Source organism: Nyctibius grandis, chromosome 3, assembly GCF_013368605.1.
Source record: "Nyctibius grandis isolate bNycGra1 chromosome 3, bNycGra1.pri, whole genome shotgun sequence".
Lineage (NCBI taxonomy): Eukaryota > Metazoa > Chordata > Aves > Nyctibiiformes > Nyctibiidae > Nyctibius > Nyctibius grandis.
In genome coordinates this window covers 100,470,865-100,492,786 of record NC_090660.1, presented here as the reverse complement: position 1 = coordinate 100,492,786, position 21,922 = coordinate 100,470,865, and the positions used below count along the sequence as shown (strand labels likewise).

The window sequence follows — 21,922 nt, the reverse complement described above, 5'->3', positions numbered from 1 at the left end:
GTTGTTATTTGAGCCTGATTCTGCCGTTTTTCATCTTGTTCAGCTTAGTAAGTGTGGATGGATGTGAACTGAGATGAGCCTTCCGTTCTCTGGTTTTGCACCTCCAGATAAGTAGCTGTTGTCTGATGACGAAGGGTGAAGGAGAAGGGTGAAGGAGATGTGCTCGTACACAGCTGAACGCTCAAGGCAATAGTTAGGTACCTCACTATTTTTAAGGACACGTATTCCCACAGCCAAACTGCCTGCTAACTCTGTGGCAGGAAAAAAACCAAGTTGTCTGCTGAGCAGGGCCCAGGTAGAAGATATTCTGTGCTTGTTGATGGAGCACCCGACAAATACATGTGATTTTTATATATGTATTTATTGTAGACCAAAGCAATCTGGGTCCAAATTTAGCTAAAATGATTTTTTGCCTTCAGGACTGTGCTGACATGGCAATATTGCTTCTTGGAACCAGAGGTAGGATCTCTGCTGCACCTTGCAGCATTACCATGGCAAGAGAGAGACTCCTGGGCCCTGCAGTCCATTCTGTGCCGTAGACTTGTCCTGAAGCCAGACCTATTTTCTGTTCCCAGCTTTACCTCTGATCTGTTACCTGACCATAGGCAGGTCACCCAGACCTTCATGAAACCTTTTGCATACTGTATATCCTGTCTGGTCTAGATCCACTACAGATTGCTAGGTCTACCAAACGCTGCATTGCAGTTGGAAGCCGATATTTGTGCCTCTGTAATAAAAATTCTGGGAAAGGAGCTACCCCTCACCATGTGCTTGTACGGTGCCTCACGCCAGGGAGCACTGATCTATTACAGATAATAAATAGTCATCAAGTTGCTTATCTTCCTACCAATTCTGGTTCAGAGGAAGATAAGATCATTCACCTGCGGAAGCCTTCATTGGCTGGGAGCCTTTTTGTGCACATTGTCTGTATTAATATCCATCAGGATTTAGTCTATTAAATTTAAGTGGTACATGGTGTACATGTTCAGTACTGCCAACACTCTGTTTTTCTATAGATGTGCGATGCATATTTGTTTCAAACATCAATATCAATATATGATTTGATGATTTTGAGTTACTCGGGCTCTCTGAACAAAAATTTGTCTCAGTTTAAATCTTTAGGTTTTTTACTTTAAATGTCTGTAAATAATTCATTTAAACTTACATCAAAGCCTAATTGTACTATATTATAATGAAGCCTCTTTATTTAAATTATAATACTGAAATATTTCTGTTGCTAAAGTTTTGAAGAAAGTAGGAACATCCAACAATGGAAAATTATTAACTAATTACCTGGAGTGAGCACTGGAATTATTAAACAGCCTTTTGGAGCTGTAGCTTCTTTTGCAGGTGCAGAGATAATGTTTTCTTTTCTGGTTAGAACACTTCATTTCAAAGTGGAAAACAGGTCTGACAGCTGAGTAAAAAACATATTCTCCTGTTCCTATCTGTGATTGATTATAAAACTGATGGAGGAGGCTAAGACACTACCTAAATCTTGAATATAATCTTGATATAAGGTCCAATCCAAAACAAGTGTAAGAGCATATTTCAGACACTGAAGTGCAGCATTTTAGGGGACTGTGAGCCGGTAATACCACGTTTGTTTGCAGTCAGTGTTTTTCTATCATATACATCTGGCTTCTGGTCAAGAACTGGTTTGTACCTCTCACATGTAGAGGTGTAGAAGTCTGTGTGCAGGCGCCAGCAGGGATGCTGGGAGAAATGTGCTGCTGCACATTGGCAGAACTGCCTCTACTGTCAGAGCTGAACCTCTGCATAAGCCTTTGTGTCCAAGGCCATTTTGGTTTCCGAGTCTGCATGAGTATGCTTGAGTTGCCTTAGGAGCCTGATCTATCCTTGCTCACAGTAGGGAGAGTATCAGTGCTTAATTCTGCATCCATCTTCCCAAAAACTAGTTCTCGTGTATTGGGGCCATGGTGACCAGAAGGTGTCTGTACATTTGACCTAGCCATAGAGAGGTCCTGATTTTTTTCCTTCCATTAAACCAATTATTTTTTAGTATGTGGTTTGATAAAGATGGTTTAGAATAAAGTCTTGAGCAGACTGGAAGTAGTTGTGTTGAACCAAAAGTTTTCAAATACTGCTTTTCTTCCCTTTGAGTTTAAGTCTTCGTCCAAACGTTGCTTGATGCCTTTATAAACCCAAATTGCAAGGCATGTCATTCATAGTTTTCTATGATAACTTCTAAAAAATTAAGAAACTGAGTAGATCCATGTTTAATAAATATATTAAAGGTTGTACACGTGTGTTCTGTGCACAGAAAACATGTTAAATCCATTTAGAATAAAGGATAGATTTAACTGCAAATGTTCATATTTGCAGTTAAAGAGCAAGAAGGAACATTTTGTTAGGAGAAGGAAAACAAGTAAAATAACTCAAGGTTTTTGCTAACAAGTTCAAAATTTGATTGTCTCCAGGAGCCAGGAATGCCTGTGTATGAAATAGGTCCCTTTTGTTTGTGATAGTGGATAAGGAATGCAAATGTATTGTGTTTTCTTGATTTCTCAACTGCAAAGTGGGAACTTCACATTTCTACCTCAGGAGTGCTGAGATGTGGTGATACATCTTCCAAGTATGCACCACTATTAAAATCCTAGGTCTGATCTTATTATTTCCTCCAGATATTTATTTGTAAATATAAGTGAACTTCTCTAATAATTTTCTGCCACATGAGGCAGTTTAGCTAGTTGGATGTCTTGACTTTGATTCTATGTGAGCTTTTAAGAAATAACAATCAAATTAAAACAAGTGAAAAAACGCTGCTCACCAAAGCGTTCAATATCTCTCTCTGTTATGTGGTAGCCCTGGGCAAAAAATGTGAAAACATGGCAGATAATAACCAAAAGCTATTTCTTTTGGTACTTTTGCAAAATATTTGTGTTCTATGGAGGTCTGAAAGGACTTAATGTTCCACAATCAGCTGTCTTCCCATCCTAAGATGAATAAGTGATAGCAATTGCTGGGTTTATTTTGCTGTTGAAAAGCTTCATATGTACTAACTGTATTCTGGCATTTTTTTGTTGCACAGTGGATCTACTCTTAAGGTTCAGCAACAGGTGCTGGAGCATTTGCCATTGTTACAATTCTAGCAAAGTAATTTACCAAGATCCTGTGCTCAAAACTTAATAGAACATCTGCTTTTTTTTCTTCATTCCCCGCACGTTAGTTTCACAACCTTTTTGACTTATATTTAAAAAAAATCAAAAAGCTTTCCCTCCCTGGGAGTTATTTCAAAGCAAAGAGGACCGTTGGAGATCTTTGTCTTATCTCCTGTTACTAAAGGTCATGAAGTTGAATCCAATACTTGAAAATCCTCAGGCAAGAAATCATTGTGCACTAGGCATGGAACAAGAGAGGTCAGGGCACATCACCTTATGGCACAAATAAGTAGGTAAGAAATGACTGGACTATCGTAGTATCGATGTATGCTTATGCTGCAAAGAAAGGAAGAAGTTTCCCAGGATGTGTAACTGTCTCCTCCAACGGGAAGGTCATACAATTCTACCTTGGTCTCAAATCTGGCAAGAAGTATGACTAAGTATGATGTCAGTAGTGATTAACTGAAGCCTTGGAACATGAGATTTTGTTGTAATCTTTACCTTAACGTGTAACTGCAAGTGTAATGGGAAAGCCGAGGTCCATCTTGTTCTCCCCAAGGCCCTTGAAGAATGATGACAGAGGAGACTTTTAGAGCGGTGGATCCTGTGGTTTCAAATGATTTCTAAGTACTAACTGCAGCCTGAATGGGAAACAAATATTGAAGAAGGTTCTCACTTGTTGAAAACTGCTGCTCCCTAAGAACTGAGGTTTCGGGTAATAAGAAAGGAGTTGAAGTCAGCCAGGGCAGTTCTTTCTCCCCTTTTAAAGATGTGGAGCTCAGACCTAGTTTTCTCACAGCATTTTCAGTTTTATTTTCCATTTTCGTAAATAAACTCCCATCCTTCCATGCATATGTACCACAGCCATGACCTGACCCCGTAAGGAGGCTGCCTGCTTTCAGGCAGCTAACCACAACAAACCTAATTGAGGATGCTTGCAACAGGCTCATCCCAGAGCAGGCTTTCCTTTGATTTCTGATTTTTCTGCTTCATCTGTGTTGAAACTGCCTGCAAGCTTCCCTCTTAACGTGTGCAACGCTCTTGCAGGCCAATCTGCCCCTGCTGCAGCGGGAGCTGCTGCACTGTGCAAGGCTAGCCAAGCAGAACCCAGCCCAGTACCTCGCCCAGCATGAACAGCTGCTTCTGGATGCCAGCACCACCTCACCTGTTGACTCCTCAGAGCTGCTTCTCGATGTGAACGAAAACGGGAAGAGGCGAACTCCAGACAGGTGAGCGCCGCCGCGCCTTTCACATCCTGCTCAGAAATGTCCCATGGGTCGAAGGCGCCGAGCTCCGCTAGCCAGGGGGGAACGTGTGGGTGGGTGCCTGGGGGGAACTGGGATGGTGTTCCCTGGGTGCAGGTCCTGCCCTCATTACAGCTGTGCAATGGCCTAATTGCCTTTCTCTATGTGCGTATGCATGTGTGTATGTGTGTGTGTGTGTATACATATATGCACACATTGACTTAGGCAGCCTGAGGACTCACCGTGGTCATATCTACGTAGAAATAATACTGGTCAGCCAGTACCGTACTAACCATTTGGTGCACAGTGTTTCTGTGCATCATGAAGTGATGAGCAGCAGATCACTCCAGCTCCATACGCAAGTCCTTTGTATTTGAGGTTTCGTTGGATTAAACAGTAAATGCGGGGAAAGTGGCGAGGCACTCATTGGGAAGTACAAGGCAAGCTCCAGAGAGCAGTGAGGACTTTGACTCCTTCTGCTGTGCCATGTTTGCATATCCATATATCCAATGTCCATAAGGATATTTCTTCCAAACTGGAGAAGTATTCACTGAAATCCATTTTCTTGTTGAGCTGAGAAAGAGTCCATGCAGAAACAGGGCAAGTGAGTGCGAGTGTGCGAAGTACAGCGGCTTTACGGATATGGAAGTTTTATCTTTTTATTATTTGAATACGGTTCTTTGTTTAGTGTTACAAGAAAATTACTCTTGTGGTTATTTATTTTTAACTGTCTTCCCAGGATAGAGTTAGAAATTCAGCTAGCAGATATTACCTTTGGGAGGCCCAAATATTTGATTTTTCATAGTTTTGTTTGCCATGGATTTTATAGTGTGGAAAACTTTTATAATGCTGTTCTGCCAAATGCCACTGCCTGCATGCACAAGGCATGGCAAGTGTCCTAGTTATCTTTTAAATGAAAAAGGTGAAGATTTGCAAAGTCAAGAAGACTTGCAAGTTTATACAGGTGATATTTTTGTGTAGGGACAGGCTGAGATAGCACAAAACCAAAGAGAAAGTCTGAAAGCTCATAGTAAAACTTTAAGCTTCTCATAGACCGAAGTGAACAGTAAAAATTAAAGTAACGTAGCCACGAGAAAAAAACGTGAAAGTATTTGAAATTAGCTTGCTTTAGATTGTGTTTCGGGGAAATCCCTATGGACCAGCAAGAAAATAAAGATACCAGCAGAGAAGCCCTTTTCTGTATACCCTCCTTTCATGATTTTTCCCTGACAGCTACACCAAACTGAAACAGCCGTCGGTGTTACTACAAACCTGCTAACTACATGCAAGAAAGATGATTAATTTTCAGACGTTTTCCATGTAGTCTCTTACTCTGTGCAAAGAGATAACATTTCCAAAGATGAAATTTAGCTCGCTGGGGCAGTTCTGCTGCATATCCTCAGTCTTTGCAGAGTGATGTACCAAAACATCTATAAAAAAGACCTCCTAAAATCTTGTGCATCTTGTGAATAACTTAAATATCAGCATATTGTAGTCCAGTGTCGGTAGCAGACACGGTATTTTTCCTACAAGTAGATAGACACACATTGAATTATCTCATAAGCCCATGAGGTCTTGCTTGGCAGAGAATACAGAGGAGAAGAGGGATGTGCCTTCTCCTGGAAGCCATAGCTTACTTTTTTTTTGCTGAGAGCAGTGTTACTTGCTTCTCTCATAAGGCCACAAAGGAAAAATGGGCAATAAAATATTTCCTTTGTTTTTCTTCCTTAGCATTATGGAATAATACTTCCCCTGCTTTGAGACCCAGTTTGACAGTGTTTCATTTCGGTTATTTTGTAACAAATACGGTCTCACCAGGACCTTCAGTCAGGGTTGCGTGGGAGGGGATGGGTGGTGCAGATAAAGACTGGTATGAGAATTTAGTAATGAAAAGAGCCTGAATTAGTCTTATAGCAAAAAAGACATAGGAGTAGCCCATAAAGGGATCGGCAGATCAGAAGGATATTGGATTTTAAAGTCAGCCTTTGTCTTTTGATTAAAACTGAGGCTTGGACCTAGAGAAATTTAAGTCTGGTTTATGAGTTTTGTTCTCAGCGTTTCTTTTCAGTTAAAATACATAGGTGCTCTTGAAACTTGTAAGTCTCTGCTTGCGAGAGCCTTTGCCTTCACCACTGAAGTCTCTCTTAGGCTCCATCCATCTCGAGGAGTCTTCAGTTCCTCTCCTTGTAGTAATGCAGCTTTTGGGGTGAGGGGTGGACAGCATAACTTCCAGTGTTGTGGGCAAGACCCTGCGTTTGAGTTCCCGCGCGTCCAGGGAGGGACTGTAATGCAGAGTGTCCCACTGGCCTGTGTGCTCCAAAGTGCCAAAGCTATCAACCGGCAGCCTCTGTCAATCACTGCTTGAAGTTAGGCTCCTCAGTTCTGGGGAAGCGGCGTTTCGGAAAAACACGTCCTTTTTTTTTTGACCCTGAGATTCTTTGCTGTCATGAAAGACCAGGAAAGAGACTGCCCAGTTCACCCATTGGAATGGTGCCTTGAGCTTAAAAAATAAGTTGTTTTTTTTGCAGTATCAAGCAATACTGTCAGTGGTTAGTCACAGCTACTTCTCTGTTGAATATGATTAAAACTATACAGAAAAAAATAAACTCGTATGGTAGTTTTGGCTGAACAAAGATCAGTGGAGTTGTCTCGGGCACTCAAGAGCATTTGTACTACAGATCTAGTAAAAAGAACCAAGATCCTGTTGGAAAGATTCTTAAATTTACTGAATGGGAGTTTGCATACCTTTTAATTTGGATAATGTAAGTAAATCAACCACAAAAAACTGTCCTCGGAGTCAGAGCATGCCTAGACTGAGTATTGAAAACAAATACTTGTCTGGCTTTATGCTCATTACACTATTAATTTTAGTTGTTTACAGAGGAGCAGCAGGAAGCATCTGGAAATGTATATACCTTTTGTTCAGATATCTAAATAGTTTTCAAATATAGTAATAAAAATACAGCAGAAGATATGAGGCATCCTTTCATAGGAGGGTATGCTGTGACTCTGTTTCTGGAATATGGAAAAAAACTACTGAAAGGCAACATCTTTCCAGGGGAACTAAATGCAATTGGAATAATTTTGTTTGGAGATATGTCTGTCACTGAAGCAAATTGTGGTATTTTTTTCACTTCCCAAGGGATATGAGATAAATATATATATATACACATTGTATATAATCTGTATGTAATACATATATCATATATAGATGCATGTCTGTGTATATGATACATACACACATATATTAGAAATATATGAACACACATTCTTCCATATTTACATTTTTCTTTTGGGCACGGGTAACTGCATACCGTTAACTCCAGTAGAGGTAAAATACAGTGAGGGATTAAGAAAAGGAAGTGGAACGTGTGTGTTACACACAACCACATCCACATGGTGATTTTTTTATTAAAGAAAATTCACATACAGTAATTTTTTCTGCTTATAATTTCAGAACCTTTTTTGCATCTGCATTTTCACAGAATCACACAGAATCAACCGGGTTGGAAGAGACCTCAGGGATCATCGAGTCCAACCATTGCCCTGACACCACCCTGTCAACTAGATCATGGCACTAAGTGCCATGTCCAGTCTTTTTTCAAACACATCCAGAGATGGTGACTCCACCACCTCCCTGGGCAGCCCATTCCAATGTCTAATAACCCTTTCTGAAAAGAAATTCTTCCTAATGTCCAACCTGAACCTCCCCTGGTAAAGCTTGAGGCTGTGTCCTCTTGTCCTATCGCTAGTTGCCTGGGAGAAGAGGCCAACTCCCACTTCACTACAACCTCCCTTCAGGTAGTTGTAGACTGCAATAAGGTCACCTCTGAGCCTCCTCTTCTACAGGATAAACAACCCCAGCTCCCTCAGCCGTTCCTCATAGGTCAGACCCTCCAGACCCTTCACCAGCTTGGTCGCCCTCCTCTGGACTCACTCCAACACCTCAACATCTTTCTTGAAGTGCGGGGCCCAGAACTGGACACAGTACTCAAGGTGCGGCCTCACCAGTGCCAAGTACAGAGGGACGATCACTTCCCTAGACCGGCTGGCTACACTATTCCTAATAGAGGCCAGGATGCCATTGGCCTTCTTGGCCACCTGAGCACACTGCTGGCTCATGTTTAGCCGGCTGTCGATCAGCACCCACAAGTCTCTTTCCACCAGACCGCTTTCTAACCACTCTTCCCCCAGCCTGTAGAGCTGCATGGGGTTGTTGTGGCCCAAGTGTAAGACCCGGCACTTGTTCTTGTTGAACCTCAGGCCGTTGGTCTCGGCCCATCTATCTAACCTGTCCAGATCCCTCTGTAGGGCCATCCTACCCTCCAGCAGATCGACACTCCCACCCAGCTCGGTGTCATCTGCAAATTTGCTGAGGGTGCACTCAATCCCTACATCTAGATCATCTATAAAGATATTGAACAGCACCGGCCCCAGAACTGAGCCCTGGGGAACACCGCTAGTGACCGGACGCCAGTTGGACTTTGCCCCATTCACCACCACTCTCTGGGCTCGGCCATCCAGCCAGTTTTTAACCCATTGAAGAGTCCACCCATCCAAGCCCCAGGCAGCCAGTTTGTCTAGGAGGATGCTGTGGGAGACAGCGAATTCTGGTTATTTATCTGCATATCCAAGTCTACTGTATATGAGGTTTTATAGAGCAATCTGACAGCAGAGCTTCGTATTTTACTGAATGTTTTCTTGGTGCATATGGTCTGACACGGATGAGCAGCCACGGTTAGATTTTGGAGTCTATTAAACTAGCTCATTAAAAAGATCAATCTGTTTCTGTAATAACACTGGGAACCATCAGTCACTGCAAGAGAGAAAAACTGACACCTGAGGAGACAACACATTTTGGTAATTTGTTCATGACGTGTCATGAACAAAGTGTTCACTAGATTTTGTTTACATTCTACTGTAGTAAAGCAAAGCAGCTTGGACCAATGCGAGTTTTTATTTTGGTGAATGAATGCTTAGTTACAAATAACATGATTTTAAATACATTAACCACAAAAGACTTTTTGCTAATTAGTCATCCGTTGAGCTTGCTGGGAAGGGCTGTATGGCACATGAGCATGTCATATAGTGACTCTACATTTATGACAGCTGCCTATAAAGTGAATATAGGACAGCAAAAAAATCTGTTAGAGTAGCCATAATTTTGAGTGAGAAGAAAGCAAAAGTGGCCGTGATTGTTTTATGACTTTAGAAAGTGCTCCTGTACTTGCTTTACTCTTGGCACCCTGACAAGGAATTCATGTCGAAGGTACCTGAGCACAGAGACTGACTTTGATAATTCTGTTAGGTAAATCTTATTTGAAGAAGCTCCTCCACATCTCAGTAAGGTGAAGGATGCTCACAGCTATTACAGCTATGCTCCTTGTAAGACATGTGTAATTATGAGGAATTTAAAAATAATTTTCTTAATATGAACTGTTAGCAAGGCAATATTAATCTTTTCTGTAATACAGTGCTATAAACCAAATAAGTATTTTATTCCAGCAAAGCATTATCACTGTTTGGTCATCAAGACTTTATTGGTGGAAGTCCAATTTAAATCAAAGCATCTTGCACAAATAGCAGAAGAACAGCTTTGCCTCCTTCTTGCAAGCTGACTTCAGTGTTCTTTGAAATTGGTGTAATACTCTTGATCAGGTGAAACTTAATTTTCCAGACAAGGGAGTTTTTCATGGTCAGGTTTCCTACCCAGGAAATTATCCATAAATTGCAATCATTTAAAACGGAAATGATAACTTACAAACAACGTAAAGTCTGTTAAATGGGTACAGACTAATGACTAGTATCTATTCTGCTGTCTTTAATCTGAGTAAATCATGGCTCCAAGCAAAATGACCCCTTGCATGTTTATAGCTGAGGGATCCCATCTTTATCATATTGCAAATTTTCCAAATAACAGTGTTGGTTTATGTGCGTGTCAAGGAAAACATGACCAACAGGAGCAAGAAAAAGAAAAACAAGAAAATGTGTTAGTTAGGCTTCCTACACATTTAATTTTATTTCGTGTCTACAGCTTGTTGTTGCTTTGCAAAATCAGATGGATTGGATAAAAATCAGATGAAATCAGATGAAAATTTGGTGGTTTTGGATTTGGAACTAGTACTCCATGGGTCTGCCAATTACTGTGAAACAGGAGTGCTGCCTCAGGCACCTGGGGAAATTCTGCTGTCCCAAGGGGGTGAGACCTGGAAGAATGAGTAGGACTGAGATCAGAGGCAGAACAGTAGGTTGAGTTCAGGGCATCTGTATTATGGCACTCTTAAGTACTCGACCGTCTGTCTTTTATCACTATATTCAATATATTCAGATATAGTAAATTCGCCAGTGATTCCTGTTCTAATGAGACTTTATAAATTGTTACATTTTTATGTACTTTATGGTCAAAAACACTAAATGAGTTTATATACAGCCTCATTATGGTGTTCTGCTACATTGTTAATTTGGCCAGTGCAGAAAATATAATGGCAAATTGTGGAATTGAGGTTTCAACACCCAGAAGAGACACAAGAGCCATTATCCAGTATAATAGCAAAAACAGGAATTTAGTTTCAGTAAATGTGTTTTCAGTGGTAATGTTAATTTCTATGTTAGTTAAACTCAGGGTTCTAGAAGAAAATGGATGTGCTGGTGTGCTGTCCAAGCTAATGCCGTTCATTCCAGTTAATTAAGTACAAAGCATTCCTAAAAAACCCCACAGAAGTACCTGTACAGTAAGGTGCAAATATGTACATTTGTATGAAAATACATGATTTTAACATCTAATTATAGTTCAGAAAGGGAAAACTGGATTCCTACTTGTCACGGTACATTCTCCACTTGAACGAAGTATGTCTTTTATATCCCTGCCCAAAATTAGAACAGCTGTCCTGCTGTATTGGTGAAAGATTCTCCCCTCTTTGCCAAGTTAAGGTATAGGTATAATAAAATATATATACCTGCAGCTTCTCTGGCATTAGTGATTGCGGCGAGGTCCCTGGAAAATCTCTTTACTCCTTCTGAAAACAGTGCAACCCACCTTTTCATTTCCTGCTGGTAATTGAAAGATCTTACTTTGATCCTCTCTCCCAGTGGATATTGGCAAAGATTTGGTTTCATCCTTCCTCTCATTGACATTAAAGGAGAACCTATTGAGGGGCAACCATTAATACATTGCGTGTTTCTCCACAGGCAGTCCCTCGAGGTTGGTTGGTTTGTGGCAGAGGGTTTGTTGAAGGGAAGTTGGTTTTAACAGCAGGCAAACAAGAAAATGAAATCAAATTTACCTTGCTGTCAAAGTGATAAAAAGTTATGTTATGACTAGGAAGATCTATTATGCCGCCGATAAATCACAGAGGAGAAAGTTCTCTTTAAAAAAGGCTGGAGTATATCAGCTGTTTAATAAAGCTTTTTTGAGGGTGGGATGCAACCCCAACAGTCTGCGATATTTATATCTAATAACCTTTCTGTTCAAAGCTAATATTTGTAGGTTTTGTTTATTCCAGTGATAAAAAAAAACCCAGTACTTCAGTGAAACGAAGCTTCCCTAAAAGGAGTTGTGAACCCATTGAAGTAACTCTAGCCTTTGTTTTTTAATTTTAAGGGAAAATGAGTTCAGTGTGAGTTCCAGGTTCTCAGGCAGAGGTGCAAAGTAGAACGTTCTTTGGAAATAGCAGATTATGAATTGAATTAACGAGTATCTGTAAAGTAAAAAACTGCCCTTCTCCCTGATAACTCTTCAAAGTTGCCTGAGGATAAAACCCCTGTCTAAGAGTAACGGAGTGGGAAATCTTGAATGTTATTGAGGACTTGAGTCTAACCACACCTTCCTGCAAAATTAATGACAGGCACAGCACCTTTGACTGAAATAGCCCAGATGGTACAGAAGTCTCTGAAGGAAGCATTTCTCATCATCTAGAGTCATTCTTGTCCAAAGTCTCAGTGTGACACTGATCTTGATGGGAACCCATCCTGGCATTACGTACAGCCAAGCTTCAGCACACTGACACGCATTACCTTAAGACTGTATGCTATGCCCTTGAAAAAAAACACATTAACTGGAATTTTTCCCTAATAACTATATGCCGTAGCACTACTGAAAGTAGGAATTTTTCAGCCTCTAGCTTCATGTATCAGTTGATTGTTTCAGCTCTGCAATTACGTGTGTATCCATCCTATCAGCGGATGATTTCAGTGAATGCTGCTCCCTCCCCAGCCCAGCTCTTCAAGCTGCTCCATCGGAAGGCTCACCCTGCCACTATTCTTCAAGTTACAGGGCTAGTTAAACAAGGTGAATGCGTCCTCTGTATATTTTGAATAAGCAATGTATGAAATGTTCTGCAACACCACACACTTGGAGCAAAGTGAAAGAACAAGCTTTAGTTCCTACAGCTGCACGTGTAGGTGGGAGTGCATGTTCCTGAGCAGCTCTTCTCGTTAAGTGAATTGAAGTTCCTTTGCTTTGTTTTTCAGAACCAAAGAAAATGGCTTTGACAGAGAGCCTTTGCACTCAGAGCATCCAAGCAAGCGGCCCTGCACTATTAGCCCAGGCCAGCGGTACAGTCCAAATAATGGCTTATCTTATCAGCCCAATGGTCTGCCTCATCCCACCCCACCTCCACCTCAGCATTATCGTTTGGATGATATGGCCATTGCCCACCACTACAGGGACTCATACAGACACCCCAACCACAGGGACCTCAGGGACAGAAATAGACCTATGGGTAAGGCATGTTGATTTTCTGCATTGTTTTTTTTAGGTTTCTCTTTTCTTTGTAATTATATTCTGTATTGTGAACAGGGTTTTTTTTTTCCCCGATTAAATATACCTGTCATTCAGATGTAGCCTTTATAGCTGTTTGTCCATCTAGCTGCTTCTGATGGCCTTATTTCAGATTTATATTTGCAAAAGTGGATTCAGTTGTGTCTTTGCTACACTCTAAAGCAGGAGAGTCAGGAGGAGGAACCTATGCTTTCACAGCTGCATAGATGACACGGACACTCAGGTGTGTGGCAGGCAAGGATAGGTAGAGCCTTTTGTTTTTCTTTTAATGCTACATTTTGTGACGATAACAGCGATACAGCTTAATTTCAGCTTAGTCTAGAAGAAGGCTATTAGCCTTTCCCGAAGTGTTTCGTGGGCGACACCTCAAGAGTGCAGTGCGGCATGGGGATGTCAGCAGAGGATGCGAACAGCAGAAGCACCAACCACACCCCGCACAGGGCAGCCCTTGCAGCACACTTTGGTTCATCAGGGTGTCTGATGCTCTTGGATTTGCCTGGCTCGCTTCACGTGTGCACTTACTATTCTTGATTGGCTTAAACAAATCTTCAACAAAAGAGGAACATTTACAAATATTCAGCATCTGTATAGAGGAGGCTAAACAAAGAGCAAGTGTTGGTTCCTCTTGAGTGTTCATAATAAATACTGGCTTGGTTGTATCATGTCAGCTGCTCTGGTACACGTGCTACATTTTAACCACATGTTGTTTAAACATCTGTGAAGGGATGAACCCTTAATGATGCTCTGTTGACATGGTAGTAATTACTGCATTTAGTGAAATAACATAGAGTTTATACTAATATTTTTTCAACTCTCTGAAGTACAGCTAGTATTTGATACACTGAGTTACCAAATAATTGTCTTGCTGACTTCAAGTACTGCAAATGAAAAAATTATATATTGTAATATATATTATATATATTATAGTTCTATATAGTCAGAAAGGGTTACGTACATTCTTGAGAGGTCATCTTGCAACCTACAGAACTTGCAGAATTGAAGACATTCAATTGAGTAAAACAGTGCATCTTGTGTGGGGAAAAGTGCTAAAGAGAACTTAGAACAAAGTTTTTAAGCATCCATTTATTTTTGTGATGGCATTCCTGATACTAGACCAGATACCGTGTCATATATTTGTCTGATAGGCTCTTTTTTCTTTTTTTTTTTCCCCTAGAGGACTCCCAACATTGTAAACATGATTTGCTCCTTTTTGGCAGGGTTGCATGGCACACGTCAAGAAGAAATGATTGATCACAGGCTAACAGACAGAGAATGGGCAGAAGAGTGGAAACACCTTGACCATGTAAGGGCTAAATGTACTCTTATGTATAATTGTCTGAAAGGACCCCTTCTAAGATAGGAATTTAAACCTTTTCTTTTAAAACAAATCTGAATCCCTGGACAAGTTTTGAAAACATTGGTGATTAAATCGAAAGGCTTGATATTCACTATTAGGTAGCTCATATTAAGCCTTGCCGTTCAATGCCTGTTGCCGTATCCCAGGTATTACAGACTGCCAAAAGGGGGGTGTACACTGCTCCATAAACCCTGGCTCTGGAACACAGGACCCTCACCCTTAGTACTGGTTAATTGTATTTGTTCTTTGAATTTATTAGCTCTTGTAACATTTGTAGGCATCAGTTCTGGACCAGTTCTCCTGGCCTCTGTGGTGCCATGTAATACTAGTGGTGGGACTACAGTCTGTTCAGTCTTTTCCTTCTTGTCTTCTCCCTTTCCACCAGAAATCCATATCTGTACAGTTTAGGATCACTAGTTAAACAGGAAGGGATTGTCATTCTTAAAAGCAAAACTAGAATTTTTCAGCTGTATTGGAAATAACAGGGAGAGACTTCTTCATTCTTAAAACCCAGGCACTCAGCACATTAATGTTTTATTTTTTCTGTCAGTTTATGAATAAAAGGTTCTTTTTTCTTTCTCTGCTCCATCCACCACTGTGAATAGCTGTTAAACTGTATAATGGACATGGTGGAAAAAACTAGGCGATCTCTCACTGTACTACGGCGATGTCAAGAAGCAGACCGTGAGGAGCTTAATTACTGGATACGACGGTACAGTGATGCGGAAGATTTAAAAAAAGGCGGTAACAGCAGCAGTAGTCATTCCAGACAGCAGAGTCCAGTGAATCCAGATCCAGTTACATTAGGTACAGTATCCTCATTAAAAATTGTTTATCAATCCTGTTTCAGCTCAGCTATGTGCTAGATGAAGTTTGTATTTATTCTTCTGATTCTTGTTTTGTGACAGTGATGAAATACTCCTCTCTTCTGACTACTGAATTAACTATAACTCTTATGCTCTACCAGTCATGTTTGCAAGTGAAATGGCTTGGTGGTTTTGATGATACTGGGTAACCTGCTTCCATTCAGCAATGTCTGAGAGTCGTGGGGCGGGAGGACAGACTGTCATGTAGGGATGGCAGAGCAGTGAGATGTGCACTGAGTCTCCGTCCCCTTCAACACCCTCCGTTGCCTGCTTGGTTAAGGAAAACTGCAGGTACTTCTGGATTGTTAGCACTGTGAAACCAAGGGCTTTCACCTTCTCAAATGACTTGACTTGGAAGTTGTCTTTTCTAAGGAAATTAAGGGAGATGTAAAGATGTGGGTGCTTCTTAGCTGTGTTTGGGTTCCATGTAAGAAAGAAACACATCTGGGATGTCCACAGCCACACACACATGATCCTCCTAGGTCTGTGTCCACCGCTGCAGCTTAAGCAGGTGTGTCTGAGCCACGATGGTTACTGCTCACTGTGTGGTTACACAGAGACACTCAGAGCTCGTCTCAAGCTGCAAAGCCCACTTACAAGGAGCAGACCAAGCAGTTGGACTTTCACCCCCTGCAGACCTTCACAGTCACACTCACACAGTACCTCACACAACTACTGCAAGATGATTCTGCTGTATAAAAACAAGTTTTATTTTGTGGGCTTTCTGTAATTTATTAATATGTTGGCTTGCTTCTACACCATCCCCTCGGTATGGTAAAGAAGCGCATCTTGGTGGTGCCTTTTTATTGTTCTCTGCTCTTTTGAAGAGAACAACAAACTATGATTTCTTGTCTAATATTTATCTTTAAAAAAATAAATTGTCCATATTCAATGCCACCTGCTTAAAATCATCATAAACTGTGGTCATTAGTAGAATTGAATGTGTGTGTTATTTTGCAACTATATTTTATTTAAAGCTGTGTTTTCCTTTTGACCTTAAGAATAACTTATTAAACTTAAAACTTATTTAATTGCAAATAGAAAAAACAGAGAAACAAATCTAATGCCCTTTCCATCTTCCTTTTGGTAAACCTTTAGAGTTCTTACTGTAATATTTAGTGCCTCTTAATAACAAAAAAATGTTTTTTTCTTTGTGTCAAATGACCTGAGCCAATAGCTCTATAAATTAACTTCAGTCAGTGAAAGGAAGGGTTATGGAAATGCTGTTCCCAACTTCACTAACAAGTCTAGTACCTAGAGGAGCCCTTCACAGAAAGAAGCATTCAGGTAATGGCTTGTACGAATAGTGTTTAATGTAAAGAAAGACTCATAAATACTTCTGAAGTGTCGATCACATCTACAGCTTTGGGAAGAACACTTGAGACGTAATACCTAGATCAAAAGCAGTGGCACCCATCTCTAGTAAGGCTATTATGCAAAAAGAGCCAGGCCATGGTGCTTGTAAGTCTAGTTAGTACGTAAAAAAAATGAAAGGAAACTGAGTTTTTATCATTTCCCCAAAGAAACTGGAATTCAAGGCATTCATCAAAGCTTTATAGATAATAGTACAATCCAAGAAAAATGGTCATAACCACAACAACAGCAACAAAAGATAAAAGTAAGATCAAACACACAATTAGATCCCTATATTTTCATTTTGTTTCTGTATATGTCCAGCTGAATTCTTGGAAACAGCGAAGTCTGTTTGCTTAAAAAGACATTATGCAGCACAGCCTTTGGCCTGTGTGATATGATCTAGGTAATCCTGCTCCGACAGGGGGATTGGACTAGATGATCTTTCGAGGTCCCTTCCAATCCCTAGCATTCTGTGATTCTGTGATTGGACACACCAGTCACCTCTGCAGTACTATAGGTACAACTGAACTGGTTGGAGTGAGTCCATTTCAATTTTAACATGTCCATTTTGGTTATTTGGCTTTAAAATCTACTTCCCTAGACTCATGGACATGAAACTTGGATCGCTTCAGTGATGTAGCATCCATGTCAATCATAAATATTGGTAAGAAATGCTTTTGTGTCTTGATATGTAAGGCAGAAAATACTTTGGAGACTGTGGAAAGGTAATCCTTATGTTTCCTCAAATCTGGTAGTAATCTAGTTAACAAAATGCAGACTCCTAACGTTCAGAGGTATAATAAAATTGAAACAGTGTCTGTGAGCCTTGAGATGCTGTTCTGCTTAGGGCTTTTTATTTTAGTTTCGGAGTGAGGAGGAAGGGGTTGAAAAATTCCTCCACTTTAATGAAAATATAAGTGCCACAACATGTAAATATTGTTTTTTTGCTTCAGGGATTCTAAATGTCAGTGATTTCCCTTTATACTTTTTTTTTTTAAACGAGGTAATCCACCCTTTAAATCCATCTTGTCATCTCCACTAGCAAGAGATAAAAAAAAAGGGGGGCCATATGGCTACATTGTCTGTGCTTTTGTTTCTGTTTCCTTACGATTAAAATATCATCGCTGAAGTGATAAGTTCTCACTATAAACATTTTGCCACGGTCTTCATAGATAGGTCTTGCTGAAAAACTCCGAGCTGAAATTTAGCATGGATAGTTTGAGTCCAAAAGAAATTGCAGAAAACTCTGGTCGTCATTTTGAACCAGCAGACCTTTTATTCTGCCAAAGATTTTTGTGCTTCTTGTCATTTGACATCCCTGTAAATCATGTTGAGCTTGACAGTTCACAGTATCTGATCTATATTTTTCTGTTGATATTTTTAATTAAGAAATCAAATAAAATACTTGATCATTCATTTTGATGCAGTGTAATCCAATAAATGCATTAGCCAGCTACAACAGGTTACAAGCTCTCATTATTCTCCAAGAGTGTGTTGAAGGTAAGATGGGTCCATTCTTTTCAGTCTGAATAATACATGTTTATGAAAGTCTGAAAATGACTCAGACTTTATATATATTCACTTGATGAACTGTGATGGTCTGTGAAGTGAATAATACATCATCCGACTCTTCCATTTCTGCTGAAGAATTTCAGTACTATGTACTGCAGCAGGACTGCAACTTTCAGCCTAATAGTGAATAATTGCACATATCAGACAATGTATACTGAAATACACACAGTCGGATAAATTAAAGATGAGGGTTCTTCAACATCGTGGGTTATAAACAAGATCTATAACCTTACTGAGTGCAGCTGTGGCTCTAGATAAGTAGTGTAGGCACACATCAGAAGGTCTGCAGTGATGTTGATATTTTGTGTCTGTTGAATTTATCTGAATGGAAATCTTAAAAAACAGAGTTTGAAATCTCCAACTGAAGGGTGCCAATACCTGCAGAATTTGCCCCAGGAAGCCAGGGTTCTCAGAAGTATGTGAATTTGTCAAAACCACGTAGGTTAGCCGTTTCTTAATACATTTTAAGATGTTAACCCTTTCAGAGCTAGTTTATATTTTATCAAAGGTTGTTCACCCTTCTACTTTCAGTGTTAGCCAGGTCATTCCTGCCAATATGTGTCTGTTCACGCTGCGATTATAAGATTTTCCTTTGCCATTTGCAGATAATCAGCATTGCTGTGATAAGCATGATATTCTCAATGTGCGCTAACAGGAATGCTGTGAATACCACAGTAACATTTATAACTTGTCAGTCTAGAATATAAAGCCTCTGTAATACTGGTCACTGATTATATTAAGTATTGCTCTTAATCCACTGACTGCATGGAAGGTTTGGGCTGGATTGCGGCGTACTGAATTGCATGCTGTTCAATAGGACTACAGCTGCAGAAACGCTGTGGGTTTATATTCTCAGTATTCATTCCTGACCTCCTTGGGACTAGGGCCACTTTTATCCATTCCTTATACCACCCTTGTTACTGTCATGCTTTGCAAAATAACTCACAGGTGGCATAAAAGAGGGAAAAATCTATTGCTACTAGTTATTGGAAGTTTGATCGTGGTTGAGGATGATTCAGCACCACAGTACCTGTGTGGTTTTCCTTTTCTTATTCTTTAAAATGAGAATACAACTATATTTTTAATGCAATTTCACGTATGTTCAAGGAGTGTTATAATAGCAAGAAAAATGTATTAGAAGACAAAGAAGGGCAAAGACGTACACAAAAATACTCGAAATTCACATCCCCCTCAACAAGCTTAGCAAGGTAGTCTCATTCAGTATTACACTTCTTCAGATTTGTGTCTATATATTCCATTAATTGGAGTGGCACACTTTTGAGCCTGACTCTTACAAACAAGGCAATGAATTCCTCTGAGAAGTTTGTTGCCTGCATCCCACCAATGGTGTTACATTTATTGTAGGGTAGAATGAAGGAAAACTTGCATATGAAATATGAAAAGCATATAAATAGATATAAAAGCATATATATTTGATATAGTTCAGGGCTGGTTACATGCAGCTTTTATTATGCTTGAGCCCTAATGTTCATTATGGCACACAGGGTATTGTTGTCGCTGCCAGTGTTTTCTTAAATACAATAAATTCTAAAAGGTCCCCAAAAGATCAGCTGTTCACCTCTGTTTCTTGTTATTTTGTTATTGTAGGCTTTGATGTCATTGTCCAGTGGTAAAAACCTCTGTTCTTTCATATTTTCAACCCATCTTCTTTCCTTCTTGCCAAATACGAATTAGGCTTATTGACAGTTTTGAACGCGTCTTTCCTTTTAAGTCTTTCTATTCTGTTTTCTTGGATTTGGTCCTTATTATCATATGAGAGTTCACCTTCTTTATTTGGTCCTAACATTTTGTCTCAGTTTCTCTTCCCAGACCTGTACTTATTTCTGCTCTTATGACTTCACATCTCTCTCGGTACTTTCAGCACCTATTCTCCTTATCACAGAATCACAGAATCACAGAATGTTAGGGATTGGAAGGGACCTCGAAAGATCATCTAGACCAATATCTTAAAATCATGAAAAATAAGCGGTCTGCAGGATATTTGTACTTGCTGAAACCTGTTTGATCAGTTAACTGTCAATGATTCTTATGGTTGAATGCATTCTTGAAATAAATAATCAGGGCCCATATGGAACATGGCACCATATTGTGACTATAGGATTTTTTTTGGTGAATGTTTTCTTTCTTATTAAAAAAATATCCAGAATAAACTAAAAATAGTACTTTTTCTGTATATTTTAGAAAACAATGTATTATGTAATTCTGTGCTGTTCAGTAGGATGTGAGGTCCAAAACTGAGACCAATTTTTCTGCCTTTTCCTCATGTGTATTCTTACGTGCCAGTCCAGCAACTCTATTGCTGAAAAGTATATTTCACATTAAAATAGAAAATTAAAAAAAAAAAATTCCAATTTCAAAATTATTTTATTTTTACTTCATAGAGGCTTTTCACAGGCAAGTATTGATTACTTTCCTGTGTATGTCCCTTTAGTTTCCTTGTTGGGCTTTTCCATACTTCAGTAGGAACCAGACTGATTATCAACAAGTGCTCTTAAACCATGCCTCTCCGTGAATTTCAAGTAAACTCAGTAGTGTACATCCCTTTATTCTGCACAATAACATTGTTGAATTTTCACCGTTAACAAATCCATGTTATGTCTGACATATAAAGCTTTTTCTGTTATCCTTTTCTGTATGAGCTGCCTTGTCACTTCAGGTTATTCCTAATTTTGTCTGATTTCATTCCATTTCCTTCCAGGCAGAATTTACTTTCACTTCTGGGTGCTGCTGTCAGTCAGCTAATATAGTGCATTCTTCCTCATGGCTTTTTGCAGTTGGTTTTACATTTAGTGTTTTAGGGACTTCGCTTCATTGTGTTACTTTTGGTTTGAGTTTGCTAGACGTCCAAGTTAAGATCTTTTGTGTTTTAGTTTTAGTGAGCAAGTTCTGTGATTCTTAATCTGAAGGACATCTTACCTTAAAAATAATAGTAATACAAGACTTGCATCCTCTGGTCACATCCTGTAGTTTAGCCCCCAAAAGAAGATTGTTTTCATGGACTCATCACCACTGACTAAACAATAGCCATGTTAATAATATTTTTCTTGCTTGCAAAATATGGTTTTTATTATCTTCATAAGTGCTTCTTGTCTTTTTTGTGTGCCATTCCAAACTATGGGAAAGTCTTTCACAAGCTCTTGATTTAATTCTTCTTGGAGAGAAGAATCTCATTCCTCATGTAAATAATTTGTGGTTGGAATAAGAGCTTGACTGATGTTTATGTTTTGGAAATTTTAACAATTAGCTGGCAATCTGGTCATTTATGTCATTGAATTCCATTTTTGGAAAGTCATGTGTGCTAAAAAATCAGCTCCATATCTCTTTATTTTAATACTAAGTACCGTGGTAAAGGGCTTAAATCAAGGTTATGTTCCCCTTGCAATGGATGGTACTTTAAATAGCAGACCAGAAAACTCAACACAAAATAAATGAATGCAACAAACCCCTTGTTTTGCCACATTTGGAGTCTGGTTGTGTCTTTTCCTGCAGGTATTGCAGGAGAACAAATAAGAGAGTTTTAATTCTTCACGTTTAGTTTTACTGAGCTTTCAAGCAATGTTTTCTGCTGCCGCCTCTGTCCCTGACTGAACTGGCACTGTGCCCAT

At 39.7% G+C, this 21,922-nt stretch overlaps 1 protein-coding gene across 3 annotated transcripts in view; it reads left to right on the top strand.

The window, feature by feature from the left end:
* RUNX1T1 (RUNX1 partner transcriptional co-repressor 1) overlaps positions 1-21,922 on the top strand; it is a 119,340-nt gene that overhangs the window by 74,505 nt on the left and 22,913 nt on the right. For all 3 annotated transcript variants that reach the window (XM_068396040.1, XM_068396039.1, XM_068396041.1), the window contains 4 exons: positions 4,170-4,351; positions 12,836-13,086; positions 14,363-14,448; positions 15,108-15,309. In XM_068396040.1, coding sequence (XP_068252141.1) covers positions 4,170-4,351; positions 12,836-13,086; positions 14,363-14,448; positions 15,108-15,309 — 721 coding nt within the window. The remainder of the gene's footprint in view (positions 1-4,169; positions 4,352-12,835; positions 13,087-14,362; positions 14,449-15,107; positions 15,310-21,922) is intronic.